Genomic DNA, 21,666 nt, shown 5'->3' with positions numbered 1-21,666 from the left:
CCTTAAACAAGTGTTCAACGAGTGAATAATTTTTATTAGACCTAAAGTGAATGCGAAGTAGTAAAGTAATAAATTATTGAGTATTGAACTGAAGACTCCATAATATTACCTTCTATTTACCACCCTATTGTTGCATGTTTGTCTGTTATTTACTCACAATACTAAGAACAAATTTTACTCATCACAGTATGATATAAAAAAGGAAATAATGGACGAGTATATCGTATTAATGCTTTTAAATTCGAAATTCCATCTGGCTTTTGAAAGCTTCAGCGTTTATCTTGCATTTCGTCTACATAATGAATTAAAAAGATGTATCTGCGTTAATTTATTCCCGATCAGGGAACGGGGGGACCATTATGCGCGTTATTTATCGGAACAAAACACCCCCCACAAGGGTGGGGATGTGGAATCGATGCGTGCAGGCCTTGGGAAGTTGAAGAATTATCGTGCGGACAGATTGTTCGAATGTTAAAAACGTGACGGGTTATTTCGTGGGATTTTAAAAATTCTTGGAAATATTACTCACATAATGGATTTGCTTGTAGACTTATTAAAACTTAATGCAAGGTTTTTATTGGCAATCAAGCTGTAGATCCTAACTACACTGGAGTTGGGGTGGAAACGAATTAAACCTTAAAATAATAAGTGCCTCTTTCATGATCTCCGAGTACAGTTCTAATTTATTACTTCCTGATTAACAACTATTTGCAAGTAAAAGTAAGAAGTATTTATTCTGAACTACTTAGCGGCCGCCCGCGACTTCGTACGCGTGGACCCCGTTTTACCCCCTTAGGGGTTGAATTTTGCAAATCTCCTCGTAAAAACCATCCTTAGACTTCAACAAACATTAAAAAGAGAATTTTTAGAATTGGTCCGGGTGTTGTTGAATTATGCGCTTACCAACACATTTTGCGATTCATTTTTTATATTAAGATTTTACCTATGAAATTGTCACTAGTGCGGCAAAGTATTGTCATTATCATGGTTTTCTACGTGATTATAAGCAACGAGTTGCCTACTTGACACTTTACTCAGATAGTGAACGAGGCCCTTAAAAATAATAAGATAAAAATATATGGTTTGATTCATGGGCACTTTTTAAATTTAGACGACACCCAATCCATCAAAAGAATCGCTCTGCACACGCATGAAACACAAAAAAACGAATCCCAATGAATAACAGTCAACGTTGAATAAAATACAAAACGTAAAGTGCACATTCCCGCCATGACAGTCGCGTTCCCGCCAAACGGCCATCTGTCATTCGCGAGTGACATTTCAGTACACGTTCGGAAACTGGACGCGTGTTAAATTTGTAAAACGCCAGAAAAGTTTCATTGGCGCAGATGTGTTCGCACTATGAAAGTGGGTTGATGAAAAAGAATTGTGGTCGTAATTTGTTAATGAATATTGTTTGTGTAATGGCGTCGTTTTTATGAGAGACAAAAACAAAGTACACAAACATAGTTAAGAATACGGAGGTGATTACTTATTTAGTAAGTAACTTTTTATCAGTCATCTCATAGAATTCAAGGGAAATTGATGGAACGAAAATGAACTTTTTGAAGAGTTTACGGGACTATTCCCACCTCTTGTTCCCATCGCTGCAATTCCTATGTAGCCCGGATCTACAGCTTGACCGCCAATTAAATCCCAACCAGTGAAGGTCATGTTTGTAAAACTGTCATTGGACTCGTCAGAAGAACTTAAGTAAGAGGAGTTCGAATTTAAAGCGTTTAAAAGTTTAAGTAGGATCCAAAATCTGTCAATCCTTACCCATGTGACATGAATTTGAAATTCGGTTGTCAACTTTCGTCAAAATCAATTCCTTATCACTTCACCGAATGGGTTGTGGAGTCCAAACAATCAAATAGGCAAAATCCGAAATCCCCAATTTATTATTTCTCTTAAGCGGGACGTGGCACCAGAATAAATGAACCTTGCAAAAATTAAAATGTCGATAAATCAAACGTGCCGACACCGGTTTTAATAAACTGGGGGATAAATCTTCGCTCAAATTGAAACGAATTTCGCAAAATATGGAGTAATTTGAAAATGTCACAGCTGGGACTTTTTGACGTTCGGGTGATGGTTTGGGATGATTGTTTTGTAAATAACATGCAGATGAGCAAACCGCCCGGAGCACACGCAGTCGCGGTTTCAATTCCCGGTAGAGACAGTTTTGAGGAAGAAGAGATTCTAATGAATTAAGGGATAGTATTCCCAAGACATTCATGTGTTTCAAACTGACTATAATGGACAAAATCATCAATTTGTTTCCTTGCATCGATTACAAAACCAAAATAAACTTAATGAACTCTAGAAGGCAACATAAATTCCGATTCTCTGTCTTCCAGGACACAGCCCAATCACTAAAGCAGAATCGGTAGTTGACAGCACAAATCCACAAGATGTACTAAATTTGCATACAACAGAACGTTGAGCTTAACACTAGCACCTTATGGCACTTGAATTAAGTGTTATTTTGCGACAATGTACAGTCAGATTCAGATGTGCTGTCGAATACACACGGTCAGACGGTACACGAATTTCAAGTTAACACACTGTTCCGCTTTATGTTCTTGGAATAAGGTCTTGTTTTGCCACGAAAATGTGGTGAATTACTAAGTTGGCAACACCTGCAAGTGCAGTTGTCCGTTTATCTGTTACGTCACGTCTGCGTGCGCACGGATAAGACGCGTCAGCTGGCTGTTGTCTATGACCGCCTATTAGACATTTGAATTCTAACTAACCCTGTATAGAGCTTCTGTAGAGTCAGTTGGTTGAGAAATAAGGGGTGAGGCATATTTTAAGGGATTTTTATTGGGATTTTAGGGACTATCTAAATGTATTTAGAATTTTTTTTGGATATTAATTTTGTAGGCGCAATAGCCCAGTAAGAGTAAAGTCGTCGTTTCAAGTCTAACTAAAGGCAAAAGATGCTATCATCTAGTCATCTATTCTAGGTTTAGAGCCTCAATTCAAGAAACCCTTTGCTCCACCTTTCGTATGTTCTCCGAAAGATTAAGACCTAGGTCTATTCCCTCTATTCAAGAATTCCTTAACTCCACTTTTTGTAGATTCTTGCACAGTTACAGATCTAGATCACTAACTTTTATTTATTTGTATTTTATTTGTTATTTCTTACTAACACTAATATAAAGAAGGTAGTTGCCACACCTGATGATATGCCCTTAGCTTTATGGTGGTGCCGACGCTGATACATCTCGTCCTCTTAAAGATTACTGACACGGACCTAAGTCTACAGCAGTAGAAAGAAAGGTGCTGCTCACCTGATGGCCATGCTCTTGGCCTTGAGGTGGTGCCAGCGCTGGTTCATCTCGTCCAGGCGGCGCTGCAGCATGACCGCGTCCTCCTGCGAGGACAGCGAGCCCAGCAGCCGCCGGCCCGTGCCCGTGAGCGACGCGTACACATCTCTGTGCGTCTCGATCTCCGATTGTAGATCCTGGGGACAAGGAGAAACATGTTAATAGAGTCGTAAAGTCGTTTCATCGTCATAAGGTAACTTAGTCCACATACAGGAATACGACTACAATTTACATCAGGAAAATGGTGTGTACACTTTCCATGCTGGTTACAGCGGTTGGGAAGTCTGTAATATTTCTTCTTTAGACGCCTCGGATGACATTCGCGGAATGACTGGGGGACGTCCTATTCTACTCTGCCAAAATCAAATGGCTAAAAATGCTTTTAAAAACGAAGGTTTTAACACGTCCCAGTTAAGCTCTGCCACTGCTTCGAGAAAATATGGACAAAACTGTACTTCAAAAACACTTTTATGCAATAATTTTCGGCTGTTTTAGTTCTTTACTATTATCCTGACTGTACAAGAATTACAGGGTGAAAATGAGAGAGAAACGGGTGTTGCCACTGCGTCTACTCAATTTCCCATTTGTTCCTTTTTCGATAAAAAATATGTTGACGTCCATTCCATATATTTAAGTTCGTTGCAGTTATTTTTTCTCAGACAAAGCGTCAAAACGTGTTTACCCTTATATGTCTACATTTATTGCAACAAAACCGGGACATTCCCAAGATCATGATTCACCGCTTGCAGTAAGCGTCCAATTTGTCGTAGGTAAGGATCGGGCGAGTAATGTCGGCCATTTGGGAGAGGACGGCCGTATGAGTTTGGGTCTTTTCTGCTTTTGACTCAATCCCCGAGTTAAAGAATTCTGGGAAAAGTTTGTGGAAGACAAGATTGTTTAGATTATAGCAATGATTAATGAATAATATCTACTCAAATAGTTGTATTTTATTATCTCTCAGAAAATATTTTTTTCGCCAAAGCAGATCTGTCTTACTATTGCAACAGAATAACGTATTATACTATACTTTGACAGATACAATTAATAAACTTATAAAAAATAGCTAAATAGTGTGTTTCAGTTTTGAAATGACCTATTAATTGAAAACTTAACATTCTTGCTACTAGCCTTCCAAAATTGTAAGTGCTTTTTACGATGTGAGCGCGGGTTATTGCATTATGTAAAGCAAATATGTTATTTTGAAATACATACTGTAAAGATGGGGCATCATAATCGACCATTGACAGTGTTTTTTTTAATAAGAAAGTAAAATACTTTGAATGTGATTAAATTGCTATCTATATTTATGTGTAACTTGTTGAGCATAAGAAGTCGTTTATCGATACTAAAGTTCTACCACGTCCCACCCCTATTCAACCTTCGCCAGCTCGCAGCCAGGTAAGCAGCACGCTGTGTGCTCAACCCTTAACCTGCGGCCGGTTCTCATTACCGGGTCTTTTAAGCCCACTCGCGAACCGCCGCGTTGCCCCGTGAATCTTGCGAAAACACATTACTTTTTGTATTGAGAGTGTTCAGCGGTTTTTACTCATTTTGCAGCTTCTGTTTGCATTGGGTTGGGTTTACGAGAAATGCTTGCTGGTGAGAGGCTTGAGATTACGAATATTGCTTATTCTTAGTATTGAAATTGAAAGAAAGAAAAATTGGGTGACTTGTTCCTTGATATCAGCGTTGCCAGACGTCCCGATTTTGGCGGGACGTCCCGATTTTTCAATCAAATTTAAATGTCCCGCGCGGGACAGGCTATGTCCCGCTTTTCGGAGAGAGACACTCACTTCACCAGACTTTTGTTTGAAACGCCATATTATTCTAAACACGAATTTAACGATAAAGTAAATCTGATTTAAAATATTATTTTTTTGTTAAAATACATTTTCTATGGCTAGTTTTGCTATCTATTGTCACGTAAACGTAATTTTAAGTCAAATAAAAAGATACATATTTGAAAAACCTTTGATTATCTACGTTTTTTTACTATGTCCTGCTTCTGACGGAAAAATCCCGCTATTTTCACTCAAAAAGTACTAAAGTCCCGACTTGGCGAAAAAAAAAACTGGCAACGCTGCTTGATATACTAAGAAAGATAGAAAAATATTGGGCAACCGATTTAAATTTTTAAATATGTCTGAGTCATTTTTAAATTTATGTTTTCTCTATTTACTTAGAATAATTAAAGAACTCTAGTTCAGATTAGTAGGGACTGTTAGATTTCGATGCGATTATAAAAATGTTTTTTTTTTTATTTGCCTCTCGCAGGATTTGAACCCGCAAACGCATGTGATTATATTCCGGTACAACAAGTTTTAACAATAAATCGAGTGAGCGAGCACCGAAGAAAAACAATGAAAAAATAATGTCCAACATTTAAAAGTAAACGTAGAGCCCAGTTTTCTTGCACTGTCAATTTAACACTTCCTTCACCCTATTACATTCTACATGTCGACCCTCAAATCTTCAAAGCCCGGGCCTAATAGATACCCGCAGTATGTCTTCGTTAACCGGAACCCGGGTCCCTTACACCCGGGTCCGAAAGACCCAGGGTGAGAGCCCTTGCACAAAAATCGCTCGTAGTTTAGGGTTATTTAGTGACGCTACGTAAGCAGTGCCGGGTTTAAAAAATAATGTGGGTCCGGATTATTTATACACAAATCTGTTCGGCCATGCAAACAGATTTTTATTCGGTTGTTTATTCTGCTCAGTCTCTGTTTTATGGTAAGAAACGCCCATTATTATTTTTAAAACATTTTGTAGATAAAAAGTTTATTCTGAATTTTAGATTCTGAATATTTGGCAGACTGATTAAAAAATGTCAAAAAAAATGTATTGAGCAATTTATTATATTATTCAATTTTAACTGCGGTCAAATTGAGTTCGATTTTTTTTAAGTTGTTTATTTAAAAAAATATAAGTAAAATTTTATAAAAAAAAATAAAACCGACTCAAAAAAACCTACACTAAAACGTAGAAAAATAATTACTAATTACCTACTTATTTATTAGGACGAATTAATTATTAATATTTATGTAGGTATACCATGATTGATACTTCTGGAGTCGGTGCCAAAATTATGAAACACTAGCTGACCCGGCGAACTTCGTACCGCCTTAGCGTAGAGATTTTCTTAATATTTTTTTCCGTAAGAACCATCCTTGGACTTCCACAAACATTTAAAAAAAAGAATTATCGAAATCGGTTCAGCCGTTCACACGTGATGCCGTGACAACGCGAAACGGGTTTCATTTTTATATATATAGATGTAAAGTTTGCCTGCGCTTTTTAGTTAACTAATTATTACCTTGATGTTACCACTGAAGGTAGGCAGTACACTGCGACCAAAAAAAATTGGTTCATAATCGGCGGAGATATTGCGTATAAATAAGTTCATCCCCAATTTTCCACCCTTGGGGGTGAAATATTTTCTTCAAATTCGCATGAAACCACCCTTTTGATAATACCTATTCAACAAAAAAATAATCGTTGAAATTTCTTCACCCAAGCGAAACCTCTCGACAAGAGACACAACCGCCTCATACAACTCGACTTTCCAAAATGTTGCCAACTACTCGAAAAATGAATTCCAAAATTTCGAAATTTTCAACTTTTTACAAAATGGCCGCCCACGCCGCCGCCATCTTGATTTTCTGACATTTCGGATTTTTCCCATAATCTGGGTCGTATAACGAACCAAACGTTATTTTTATTTTTTTTCTGCCATAATTCTTTCTGTCCGTCACTAACTTTAAAGTCACCCATGTCGCAAAAAAAACTTTTCCCCATAACTTTCAGTGTTGCCAGACTTTTTTCATAAAAATGGTGAAATGTCATTCGGGTCCCCAAATGTCACCAGACTGCATACCAAGTTTTTGGAATTTCTGGAAATTTCCATTTTCTACTATCCGGGGCCGTGGTGGAAAATTTTCTTCCAAAATGGTAGTTTTTTCCGATTCATGGCAACACTCGAATAACAGACCAACAATCGCCCGGAACATTGTACCCCATTCCGGTGTCGCCATCTGCCAGAAAATTGCAACCAAAGTTTGTGAATTTTTTGATCGCAACAAAATGGCCGACGGCTCAGCCGCCATCTTGTTTTTTGATAATCTGTGAATGTATCTCTTAAGAAGACTATACATGTCACAAACACCCAAAAGAATTTTTCAAAAACAATAGCGCATCTCGGAGTGACACCTCCCTAAAAACACCCCGAAATCGCATTTTCAATCCAAGATGGCGGCGCGGCCATTTTGTTTTTCCATTTTTTTAACACATTTTGGCAACCCCAATCAACACCCAAAAAAGAAAAAATTCAGGACCAGAAACAAAAAAGTTGATGTCTCAAAAAATGCCGCTATTTTGTTTTTTGGTTCAAAAAATCTAAAAAACCTGCGTGTTGAAAAATCTAGTTTGAGATAAACACTTAAAATTTTACCCCTCTCCCCTCTAAATACCCCAAAAATACCCCTGATCAGTGAGTGAGTGAGTCAGTGAGTAGGAATCGAGCTTTATATAGTATAGATGTCATCGGAAAAAAAATCAGTAAAATATTGAAGAGGACTTTTGGCTACTTCAGGTAGGGGATGATCTTTATCTGAAACCTCGGCACAATGATGGAAATCGTGTTTGGACCAATGAAAATCAAGTGGCTTCTGACGAATAACTGGCTGTCGAGCTATTCTCCGAGTCCTTGCTGCTACTAATGCAGGTCTTCGTAATCGACTGTTAGACTGGATCAATGGGGACAATGGAGCAGAAATCGGTGACAAACAGACGTTATTCAAAAGAGAGGGGCTTTGTCGTTCTTCTTGTTGAGGTTGAGAAAGAAGCTGGACTGGTTGAGGGGAGGGCATCAAAGGAGATTGGGTTACAGCATCATGGACATCTACTATTTCTCCGTCTGACAATAAACACAAGTTTTCCATGGATGAGGGTAATGATGGTGCAGGCGAAGAATCATTATCATCCAAGTTCGCATCAGGATCATTTACTTCAACATGGCGCAATCTAGTTGAGAGTTGCTGAAGTTCATCTTCAGATTCCGATTCATCTTCATCAGATTTTTTCGACGGTTTTGGTACAAGAGCACATATTTTCCGAGCGCGGTGAAACGACGGTTGCTTCCCTCCCTAAAAAAGAAACCCATTCTCATTCCCATGGAAAGCTTTGATGCATTAGGTTAAGCAAAACTTTTAGGTTAGTAGTAGTAGATACCTACTAAAACTTATATGGTTATTATTACTTAGTTGTTAGATGCCATTATACCTGTTAATTTTATACCCAAATTGCCTTTTTCCCGGAATTTAGTACATAAATAAAATTGTAGTGATCTTGGCAACGTATCCTACAGGATACATTACCCGTCCAAACAAAATCTTCGGACACCTGGCAACGTATCCTGCAGGATACAATCTACTTTGACGTTTGTTTGCGAAGCCAAATGCAGCTATCATTGCATTTTTTTTACTTTATAACACACACACAAACATAAAAAGCATCATAAAACCAGTTTTCACCATAATTATTAGTCAGAAATTATTAAAATAAATAAAAATTTACCTTCTTCCGCGGGATTGCATCTAACCGGCTCGCCATTTTGACAGCTTTTGAATGAATTTGACAATTAGATCTGACAAATGACAGTTAGATACGTTCGGAAACGTGTACGCTATTAAAAAGTAACTTTGCGTTCCGTTTTACGTGCATAAATACTGAGTGAGATTTTTTTGAAATTGAATGTATCCTGCAGGATACAGTGCCAAGAAAAGGGTAGTGGGTCAGCTAATTTGCCAAAGACTACACCGTTGGCCAAAATTAGCTCCGCCACAATATCATAATTCCTGTAGCCCGGCCATCAAGCCGTACACTTCATGAGGGAATAAGGGTGCTTCCACATCATGTTTTGTATCGCGAACGAGCGCAGCAAAAAAACAAGAAAATAACCACAGTTAACTTCTTACATTTTATCTTATTATTAACATTTTAATTTGTATTTTATTCTGAGGTTAATAATATAGTTGCCAATAATTTAACTACAAAGGTAGCTCAATTTCTCTAAAATGCTGTGCAATGATTCTATTTGTTCAATAGATATTACTTTGTTATAATTGAATGGAATTAAATAGCTCTCTATCAGAGTAAATACAAATGAGAAGGTCATCTTCATAGAAACGCCCGAGCGCGTTTTGTATGTGAGCTGACCTACTCATTTGTATTTACTCTGTATCTATCTTGTAATTTAGAAAAAAAATTGACGGGCAATGGGAGAGCTGTCGCATTTCTTGGTCAACGAATCAGTTTGGCCATTCAGCGCGGAAATGCAGCCAGAATTCTGGGTACGATTACTTTTTGTACATTTGTGTGTTTGTTTTAGTATCAACGATTTTTTTTTCACAATATTCGTGGACATGCCGTATCACGTTCACGTTCGGGGAACCCACCCCAATGTGGCGGCACCCTCCGATGCAAATCTGTAAAGGTGTTGTTTGTTTTGCGCGCGGTCGTTAGCGTCGTCAATCATAATGCCCGCGTTTGTTCTGCGCGCCCTTAATTAGTGCGGGACGCTTTTAGTGGAGTTTGCGAGGGTTTTGATTTTAGGTTAATTTTCAGGATAATACGGCCAGTGGAAGGTATTTTAGCTGAGATAAAGTGGCTAAGGTATAATCTGAGACTAACAATACACTTTGACACTTTACATAGTTGATAGGTGAGTTTCTTTAACAAAAATATACGTAATCTGACTTTTACATGACTAAAACTTATTGTAACATGTTTTGAAGTTTTTCAAATCTCCATGAATTTACTACTTGCTTTTTGTGTTAAAAAGAGGGTAATTTTTAGATGCTTATGAGTTAAGTCTTATTTGCCAAATTAATCGATACCTAGAAGTTCAAGCTTTGAAAACCCAAACACATTTGCAAATTTTCATAATACATTATCAAGGAACATTCATCAGTTTTTTCACCATCCAATTTTTGCTTGCTCGAACACAATTCTTCGTTCGTTTAAAAATCACTTTCCACCAGAAAGCATCGGAACAATAAAAACCAGAAAGAACAAAGCAAATACATCTCATAAATCCAATTACACCGGTTTCATTATGGCTGAAAACCGGCAATTGTCCATTTATAGTCCGACGCACCGGATCGCGTCGGATCGCATCGCATCGCATTAATTGAAAGCCGAAATCTGTTCCGCGTGAATTTCGCATTTGCCTCACGTTGTTGTTTTAAATTCGGTTGTGTAAGTAGGGTGACAATAAGTGTGGCCTGTCTGTGGTAGGACTTCTGGCTTTGAAGATTAATTAAGAAATAAAGCTTGTAAAAATAGGAACAGTTATAAAATGCGCAATAATATGAAAGGAGTAGAAGACACAGTTAAAAAAACAACTTATTTCATCAACTTTTGCCACAGTGCTGCAGTGGTAGCTTAATGTGCGTCTGACAAAAAAGTCGGTAATTTTATCTGGATGACAAGTACAAGTACTGTTATTTATTTGGACATTGTAACATCTCATTAATACTCACTACTCAGTAATATTAAAGTAATCACACAATTTATAGAAAAATCTTTCGTAACTATTTTTTACACGTAATATTTTTGAGAATGGAAAAAATATACTTCGATAGTCCTCAAAAAATCTATTGAACTATGTCACCCCAATCTTCACAGGTATTTCCCCGTGTAAATGCACGTGGTTTTCCCGCCGATTTATTCTGTACCCGCTTTAGTCTGTGGTTAAAAAGTGGGCGTGTGTAGTTGTCATGTCAAACGGTGAAAAAACATAGCTTTTTGTCGGCCGTTTGGTGTAGTGGTTCAGAACGGACTACTATGCCGAGAGGTCCCGGGTTCGATTCCCGGCCGGGCAGAAATTGAAATGATGAATTTTAATTTCTGTGACGGGTCTGGGTGTGACTATGTATAATATTTATGTATTTAAAAAAAAAGTATATAAGTAGTATATCCGTTAAGCTACACAAGCATTAAGTTGCTTACTTTGGGGCTAGCTGGCGCTGTGTGAAATTGTCCAAAGATTTATTTATTTATTTATAGCTGTGTTGGTTTCAGCGACTAACTAAAGTCGGGGTGTCAATTTTATCATAGGTTACGGTTTTTATCGTGGTGTACGATTTTTTGTCACTCGATCACACTAAAGTAGAATTTTTAAATTGATTTAGATGAAGTAATACAGAAAATACTCGTCTGAGAAGAGAACTGGCGTATTTACACCCGTATTCACAAACATTACTATGAGATCTCACAGTGCGCGTGAAAGCACAGGGTGACACACGNTTATTTATTTATTTATAGCTGTGTTGGTTTCAGCGACTAACTAAAGTCGGGGTGTCAATTTTATCATAGGTTACGGTTTTTATCGTGGTGTACGATTTTTTGTCACTCGATCACACTAAAGTAGAATTTTTAAATTGATTTAGATGAAGTAATAACAGAAAATACTCGTCTGAGAAGAGAACTGGCGTATTTACACCCGTATTCACAAACATTACTATGAGATCTCACAGTGCGCGTGAAAGCACAGGGTGACACACGAACCAATCAGAGAGCTCTATTCAACGTTGTGCATTCGATTTGCTGTTTCACTCGTTTGTGAATAAGGAAGTTAGTGTCCCAAAACAGTGGTAGGGTTAAAGTAATACTAGAACGTGTAAAAGCGCTTTTTAAAAGCCTATTTTCAGAAAAAAATGTCATGTATGACTTAAATTGTAGGTATACAAAATGTTTATACATTATACCGTAGAGATAAAACTCCTGACCTCTGGTCTAATAACTAGAGTTCATAACCACTATATCAAAAGCAGTTCGATTTGGGTGGTCCCATCGCTATACATCTTTTAAGATAACTCAGGCCAAGGATCATTAGATAATGTTTAATTGAAATTCATAATGATTAAATGGAAATATTATGAAACTCATTAGAAGTATCCTTCCAATATACTTGGACTTCAATATTGTAATAGCGATCCATCTCCTGTTTATTACAAGCAGACGCTGGGATTTATTACAAGCAGATTTACCTGAACACTTTTATCCTGGCTGTTATTTGCAAAGATTAAAATAAGTACAGATAAGATAATGAAAAGATATTGTGCCTAAGAAAACGTTTTTGTAATAATTACAGCTACAATTTTAAGTTTTGCGCAGCAGATTTTATGTTATCTTTGACAGCAACAACTCTAATGTTAACAAATACTGGATTGAATCAATTTCGTGATTTTTACAAAACTTGTACAATTAAATTACTTAATGTACACTCTGTATCACTGTTAGGTTTTATAAGTCAAATCACACTATGGACAAAAAATTGAAAAGTAGAATCAAAATAGGAAAAAATTAAGTTTACTTAAATTCCAACTTCCGATTGGTGGAACTCAGCCACGGACTTATATTCTTAAATTTTACATTCAACTACCTATACAAGAGCGTTGTTTCAAAATAGAGGTCTACAGCCTTTGTCGTTTTAAATTGATATTTTATGGTCTTTTAAACTAAGTACATTTTAAGGCTGCCGCGACACAAGCACGGCTTAGTGCAGCAGCCGCTAGAAAAACATTGTTACAACAACCTTTTGTTGGCAATAAATTGCTTTTTAATTTTTTTTTAGGTAATGGCGACAATATTGTCTCAAATCTTATTTTCTGCCTACAAGCAACCGCCTCATCTGCGTTAACCTACTCTATGGCGGGCCCAGGTGTGGAGCCGGTTGTGCCGTATCGTTAAATTGATGCGGCCCTAAGCCCGGCTTTACTACCCTCACTTAATAATTCAGATCTTATTGCAACTGCGTTTACTTCGAGAACCAATCTTGGATTGATTGAATTCCTAGGTGATTGTTTTAAAACGGGAAACATACCGTAATAAATTTTGTAAGTCAAGAAGTAACGTGCTAAAAACATTTGACGAGAGATCATTTTCAAGGCGAGAGTGAATAAAGAAAGAAAGAAAGAAAGAAACATTTATTGCCATGGACATCACAAAAGACAAAAGATGTAAATAAAAAAAAAGCAAATAAGACAGAGGTGACATAAAACATACAATGGAAGAGAAAGTAAACTGAGCAGTGCCACCCTGTCGCACAGCGATGCCCATCGCAATGGGACCCCACTCAGCATATGCCGTGGCCCCCGGTGAGGAAGGCCACGACCCTGGTTTTCAGTGTGCCCCATGCCGAGTGGGAGTCACGGACACTAACCTATACTGCATAAAATATACATAATGAACAGGCATTTACAGGGCAGATATGTATGTACCATCCTAGACTGCATCTCACTTAACACCAGGTGCGGTTGCGGTCAAATACCTGCCTTGTCTTGCATAAAAAAATCATGTAATGTTTTTTTCTAAGAATACGACCATATTTTGAAGGTGTTTGAATTGTCAATCTTTTTCAGTTACATTGTGTGTCATGATGTGCACATCTTAGATACAAAGCCTGCCATCCTTGTTACAAAAAAAAGTTAAAGTCGCGTTGATCACCAGTTTGAATTGTCATTTATTATGGAAAAGTCTTTTTAAAGATTATTTATTTTGATTTGATAAAAATTATGTTGTAACGTCAAACGATAAATACCTGTAACAACATATTTGGCCAAAAGTGCGCACAAACGGAGGTATTTGGGTCAGCGAATGCAGAGTATCCCGGCATCCCGGCATCCCGGTATCCCGGCAGTCAGTCCCGGGCTCCCCCGGGATTCCGCGTCGGGACGGCTTCCCGATGGCTTTTATTGTGAGCCAAACCACGCGGTTTCAGAAATATGAATACTTATTCAGAGATGGATGTCGCAAAATGATTCGTCATTTCGCAAACGTTGAAGCATGTTGGAAAATGCTGTAGTTTGGTACATGCCGAAGAAAAATGTAATAAAACGTAATTTTTATAGAAAATAAACAAATGGTGCGCATTAGTTTTATTTTGAGGAAGATAGTAGAGGTGAACAGTTAGTTATAGTGACTGACAAAACTAAATAGATTTTCACTAGCAAAACACTATTTGACAGTGCCCTCCCTAGCTCTATACCTCATTCCATAAAAACATTATTTATGGAACTGTAAATTATGGATAAGTAATTAAATTGAGAAATTGATTCACATCCGTTTTATTAAAATTACAATAACATACATAATATTCAGCAAAGGAATATTAAAACGGAATTAGAATTGCAAATGTAATCCAAATAGATAAATAAAATTGGCTACAAACTGACAGAAATCTAATTAACAATTCAAAACGCATTCCAAATATTTCACATCAGAAACCCTCTTCAAACACGATTCTGAAGCAATGAAATCGTAATCAAAATGACAACAAAAAACCGGCCTTTTGCGATGCGCCACTAATGTCCGGTTGCGACCGGTTTAATCCGGTTTTACTCGGATTGATCCGGGTATTAGTGAAGCCGGTCACGGGCGGGGCTCGTTAACTTATAATTCCTGTTAATTTTCGACTCCTTAACGCGTGGTTGTGTCATGTTCGAATCTGCATAATTTCAGACGGACATGTCGTGACGTCCCGATTCCCGAGGGACGAGGTGGAGGCTGTCCCGACTGTTGTTTGAATGACAATTGGGAAGATCTTGAATATGGAATAAACGGCTATTATTAACAGGCGGGTAGTTACAACGGTTAGGGCCCTCGCCCACGGCGACTTGGTAGCGATGCAGTTGCGCTGCTGTAGCGCATGAGTAGCGCGTTGGCATTACTTCTGTAGTGCGTCGCAAATGCGACTAACGCGCGTTAATCGCGATGCTGTCAAAAAGTCACCGTGGGCCCTTAGGTACATTGCTTTCGTTTTGTTTTTTTGTGTTCAAATGATAGTGATGTCACCATTGTCAAAGACTGAAATACACATCATTATCAATCGACAGTGGTTACTAAGATTTGGCTTATTTATTCAGCGTTCTGTATCCCAAATTTCAAGACACAACTTTGACCATTAGACTTGGTGTGCTATCATCATTATCATCGTCATCAAACGATAGAAGTAGAATGCTGGACTTCGACACAATAGAAAGTGACTATGGACCTCTAGCATTCAAACATTGACTAGGTAGGTCATGAGTGAAAAAATTCAGTCTTTCAAAAAGCATCATACATAAAGCATAGAATGCAAAACCCGCAAAGCAAATCTAACAAACAACTTTTGCATATTCGTTCGAACACCAAATCTGTGGATCCGCAACATTTAAAGATTTAAACCCGTCGATAAATCACTCCAGACCACTGAATATCAAAACATTTGTAACGAAAAAACTCTTTAAATCCCCGAAGTGAATAAATCAAGTCGAAACGACTGCAGAACCGGATCAGGGCAGTAATCCCCGGCTGGTAACCGGCCGGCTAGGTTTAGCCGGATACACGGGGAAGGTAACTTGCAATAACGACAAATGCATGGTAGTGTAATTATCTAATAAGGTATCTAATCACCTTATTCACCATTAAGATTAACGAAATTTTTGGCATATTATGCTAAAGAAAGCAAAATATAAGAGTTTAGATAAAGGTTAGGTATGAAAAGTGGGTAAAAAAATAAAAAAGAACAACCATTTAGGGAAAACATTAAGCTTACTTCGACACAACTTGGACTAAGTCGTTTTAGTCACTGCTCAAAAACTTTTCATAAAGCATACAAAAATTTCCAACTCCACAAATGACTAAACGGCAGAATATAAATCATCGAATATCAAAACATTTGTAACTGCTTCATCTAAAAAACTCTCGGTTTCCCTAAAGTGAATAAATCAAGTCGAAACGAGTGAGAACCGGATCAGGGCGGTAATCCCCGGTCTGGTAACCGGTCGTAGACGGATTTAACCAGATACAGAGGGCCGGCCACCTGCGATAACCTCGCGCAAAAACTTGTTAACTGGAAAGGTTTTTGCTTACAGACTCAAATACGTATTTACAGAGTTGTTTTAACAAGCATCTGCAAAAACTAGTGAAGAATTTATTTACTGATGGATTAAGGTTCTACTATTTCAAAGGGTGCTACAAAATTATTTATTTTTTTATTTATACGAGTAGTATCAATGTTCAAGTTGGAAGAATATTAATAAATATACGTATATTGTACTCTTGCACCTTATGGTAAAACAGATTTCTATTTGCTCTGAAACCTTATGCTCGGTGCTGGTCAAATATGTAGTTTAATTATTGGACTTTTTTAAGTCAATGTTGTTCGACTCAGTGCTGGGTTCGAATTCCAGATAAAACTCAAATTGTGAAAAAGCTTTTTGTACTTAATTCTCTAATTTACTTGTAGAAAAAGATACTTAAATCAACTTGAAATACTAACTGAGATTGTGACCACTGCAAAATAATTTGATTAATTTATTTTGCAACTGCATAAAAAGATGTAAATCTCGAAAGATATAAAGCTGAGTGAAAGTCTCAGAACGCTAAAGCTCTAACTAAAGCTTTGAGAACCGTAATAACTATAACTGAAGTAACTGTAGCTCTCTATTTAATTAAATAAATAAATTGGATTTCTTCAAATTATTCGCTGCAATACTTCAACTTTGCTCAGAAGCTTTTCAATGTTTACAGATCATTAAATAAGTCATACTTTTTATTAGTCTGGCTAGAATGCAAGAGACTTTTTAAACAACTTTAAAATAGTAAAGAATAAGTATATTTTTATTATAATAGAGCACATTCTGGTTGGTTCAAAGGTTAATTTGGAAGTGGAATTACCGAAAATTTCACCAATACTCATTCTAAGTAAATTTTAAGTCGGATTTGTGAACTTTTGTAGTAGTTTTGAACCTATTCTTACATCAAATTGTCAAACTAGCTAGGACTGTTTAAAGGATTATTGAAAAAGAAAATCCGTTAGGCTGGCAGACACATAATTACATTATTAATTTTATTAAATACACGTGAAAGCCGCTAATTTCTTTCACATATGAATTCCTTATCCGCAATCTAATAATCCGGGCGTCTCCAGTTTGAACCGGTTCTCGGCGCGCGTAAACCGGTTCAAACCGGATCACGTCCGGTCTCGGCGCGAGCCGAAGCGGCGCGGCGCGGCGGCGTGAATGCATAAACGCGGTGCAACCGAGCGGTAGGTATAGTAATTGAGGCATGCAGGAACAAGGTGAGCTTGAATAATTTTAGCATAATGCACTGTACTTGTAAAGAAAAATATGCAACCTCTTGGTGTGTAAAAATATTATTCTGCCATATGGATGCTACGTGTGGTTAACGTTGTCAAGAATATTGCCCAGGCATCAAGAATTCAAGACCTCTAAGATTTACATTGCATGGACTGCTTACCTACAGGTCTAAGCATTAATTTATTCTTTATTTTTTAAATAAATCACGCACACACACAAAGGCCTCGCAAAAGAAGACCTAAATTATTGAAAATGACAAGTTTTGTCCGGTTTCTTGGCATATTTGCCTGACTGCGCCAGAAGTAGTTTCTTATTCATTTTAATGAAAATAGGTAGGTAAATGGATTGATAACGTTTAAGGTCTTGTAATAATATGCACAATTTCCATTCCACAATCCTAATCTACTCATGCTCAAAGGTAGCATCGGTGCAGCATATCACTGCACTCCCAATCGGCAACTGAGAGGCAATCGGTAATCCTCAGTAATGCGTTTACCGTTGCACCGGCTAGTAATTATCCACATTTGTGGACCGACGTATAGTCGGCATGTGACTACAGAATTAGTGGGCATTTGGACGGATTTATAGGGAGTAAAATCAGGAATTTAGTGGGACGAACTATCGTAAATAAGGGAGTTGAAATCGCCAATTAATTTTCATTGCAATTTATCCATTGAATCGTGGGATGTACTCAACTAAAACTTACAGATTCAAGTTTATTTTATTTAAATGTAAAGTTGAGTATGCATTATTTTGTTATCAATCACAAATGGTAAATGATTATGAGGTCTAAGATAGTTCTATCTTAACGTGATCATGCTTACTCCAAGACAAGATACCAGCTCACCTCGGGTTATGAGGGTAGAAGGACGATAAAGGAGAATTATTCCTCAGTAATCTCAAAATAAACTTAGAAATTCGTATTACCGGTAATCTATGGCATGATTGATTGGATAGTAATAGTACACTACTTTCATAATAAAGACCTACGAGAATAGAGTCAAACTCGCAATTCAAGGAGCTACAATCAAATATCTTTTACTCCAATATATTTTCGTAGGAGGTCATACATTAGAAAGCCAGACTATTTCATTCTAAATAATTCTTTAGACAATTTCACACATCGCCAGCTAGCCCCAAAGTAAGCAACTTAATGCTTGTGTTATGGGTGCTAGCTTAACGGATATACTACTTATATACTTTTTTTTTTAAATACATACATATTATACATAGTAACACCCAGACCCGTCACAGAAATTAAAATTCATCATTTCAATTTTTGCCCGGCCGGGAATCGAACCCGGGACCTCTTGGCATAGTAGCACGTTCTGAACCACTACACCAAACGGCCGACAAATTACTTATTCTAAGAACCCATATAAAAGAGAAATATGTTAATTCATCAGCCGCAATATTTTACCGAAATCAGATAAAAAGATTTAATATTCGGAATGAGAAATATCCCGCGTCGGACCCCACAATATCATTCATTTTGAAACATTTCGTTTTAATGTTCTAGAGAAGCTTTTGGGTGAAGATAATTCGTTTCCGATATCTACCTTTTAGAGATAAGGGACATTATTATTCATGTTTCAAGGTACAAGGTCGATTGAGGAAATTTGTCAAAAAGAAATGGTACTTCTTTTATTCACAACCTTGGAACACTTTATCGGATAATTCGACTAAGAGTTTAACGCCTTAAAAGATTTATAATTACAAAAATATGTACAAATCTTAACAATAGTTTGATACATTTTTGTTGTTTCAATTTCGATGTGTGTGTGTTTTTAGTATTTTTAGCAACCAATAATTAAAATTAATGAGTCCAGCCTCTAGATCCAATAAGTTTTTAAATAAATCAACATCATTAATCAGTGAATTAGGTCGCAAATATTATGTCGGTCAACTATCCCGTTAAAATTCATTAAATTGCCGGAGCAATTTTAAAATTAGCGGTGGTTCGGTTAACAATTCGGTATTAGAGCGAATGTAAAGCGAATTAGTGGGGAGCGAGCAATTTCGTGTACTTTTAGGGCTGAACGGGATTTTAATCATTTTCCTGGATTACGTTAAAGTTACAATCCATGGAAAGTTGGAAAACGGGCTGTAATAATCATCTTTACTTTAAACACTATACATACAGTAACAATAAGTTATACGATATTTTATATCTTTTAAATTTTAATTACAAACAACACAAAATATCACAACCCTGACTTTATCATAATGTTCTATTTTTGGGCATATTGCTGCGACACCGGCCCCGCCCCCTTGTCATATCTCCCTTTAGTTACTGTGATCTGTGGTGCAGTGCTGATATACTCGTAATACATTTATATTATAATTATTAAGCATAGAGCTGTAATTATAATTATCACCTTTTGTACCTATGTTTTATTAATAAATATATTTGATTTGATTTAATGGACAAACAAAACAAACAAAAAGGACTTCTTTTCACTAGTAAGCCGAAGGAGAGCATTAATCAAAAAGACAAGTAATTAGAAAACACACTAACCTTCTCGAAGTGTTTGACCTCCGCAAGAAGAACGTAGTTGATATGAATAAACCTCGCGTCTTCGCACGAGCGCGACTTGATCCTGTATCCTGGCTTCTTAAAGTAGTATCTATAACCCGTATACTCCGAACTGTCCACGTCCACCTTCAAAGCACCTTTGAACTGCCAGTCACCTCCGCAGCCGTAGCAGAGGCCTGGGGGTCTGTGTTTCTCCCAGAAGACCTGGGTGTTCCCGTGGCCCGGGCCTGTCAGGCCTGAGACTCCGCCGGCCCCCGCACTGCCACTGCGGGGGCGGCCGGGCCATGTCCCCGGGGCCTCGGCGAGCCTTAGGCCTGGGGAGGCCCTTTGCAGCTTCCACTCTTCGGGCCTGTCTCTGTCAGCTGCTGGTCTCCAGCGCCATTTTGATATCACTCGTGGTTTTTATGAACTGTGGCTCAGTTAGTCCTTCTTCGCATTTGGATGCAACGGTAAGTTGATCTCATGAAGAGCTGGATTTCAGCGTTGCATCAGGAGATGTGTCAATGGTTTAGATTCACTATTTGCTTTTATTAAAACTGTTTGGAACACAGCCTGTATCGCAATTGGCTAAATTATGAATTTATTCATCATCGAGCAACGTAATTTAATTAAATCAAACTCATTACGTGATGTAATGTAGCTTTAAATTTCAGCCGATATTGTTTCATTTAATTAGTCTTTGTGAATGATTTTTATAACTAACTGTATAGAAACAGTATTTATTTATAAATTCCTACTTTGACGAGATCAAAGGTAGAGATACTTTTGGCACGAGATTTAAGGTTTAGGAGTTACTTGTTTGTATACCCATCACTTCCATTATAAATAGAACAAATTGTAATAAAACTGTACAGCTTCAGAAGGTTTTACATAAAATAACCCCAATGTTCGAACCGCCAACAATTTCCTAAACATTAAAATAGGAAACTCTCAAACTCCGCACTTATTAATTAGACGAAACACTAAACTGGTGAAAACCGATTCTTGAGGGGAGATCGGGCACACGGTCTTTGAACGAAATCCCTAAATCATCGTCTCTTTATCCCCCTCCCCCTTCGGAGGCCTATTAATCAAATAACTCTCTTGTGATTAATTACAAAATCAGCAATTAGCACAAAATCGGGAATTAGGGAAAGAGCGCCGTAAGAAATGCGCGGGGTGGTAGTAATGAGAGAAAATATTACCATTAATTACCTACATGTATTACTTGTATCATTATCATAATAAGTAGTTCTTCGTGTGTCGTGTGGAATGTAATGGCTCTGGCCTCTGATGTATGAATTAATGAACTGCTAGTTTTAGAATAACTAGCACACGGAACATAGTTCTGTGGCTCAATTTGCATAAACATTATAAATATTTTTATGTGTAATTAGATGTAAAATATCTAAGAGACAGGAAAATAAACCACAAACAAATAGTGGTGAAAGCTGAGTACTAAATAAAAAATCATAAAATCGGAAAAGTACAAATACAGACGACAATAGCTGCAGATCAAGCTTTACACTATGGCATCTTATTTAATTGTAATAGTCGTTAATGTATAGTCTAAGGTGTTCCATTCGTAGGTACATATTGTAGGTATTATCGAAAACAAATTTCCATAAAAGCTTTCCTAATCTTGAATTCCAAAAGCGATGAGTCCACAAATCTCTTT

At 37.3% G+C, this 21,666-nt stretch overlaps 1 protein-coding gene across 1 annotated transcript in view; it reads right to left on the bottom strand.

The window, feature by feature from the left end:
• LOC114352643 (dystrophin-like) overlaps positions 1–20,411 on the bottom strand; it is a gene marked incomplete at its 5' end in the record, with an annotated part of 132,012 nt that extends 111,601 nt beyond the window's left edge. Inside the window, 2 exons of the mRNA XM_028304317.1 lie at positions 3,297–3,469; positions 19,992–20,411. Of these exons, the coding sequence (XP_028160118.1) occupies positions 3,297–3,469; positions 19,992–20,411 (593 nt within the window). The remainder of the gene's footprint in view (positions 1–3,296; positions 3,470–19,991) is intronic.
• Positions 20,412–21,666: the final 1,255 nt, after the last annotated feature.

Source organism: Ostrinia furnacalis, unplaced genomic scaffold (genome assembly GCF_004193835.3).
Source record: "Ostrinia furnacalis isolate ACB-3 unplaced genomic scaffold, ASM419383v2 OfSCF1411, whole genome shotgun sequence".
NCBI lineage: Eukaryota > Metazoa > Arthropoda > Insecta > Lepidoptera > Crambidae > Ostrinia > Ostrinia furnacalis.
Note: the sequence above shows the minus strand (reverse complement) of the source record. Positions and strands in the feature narration are given on the sequence as shown.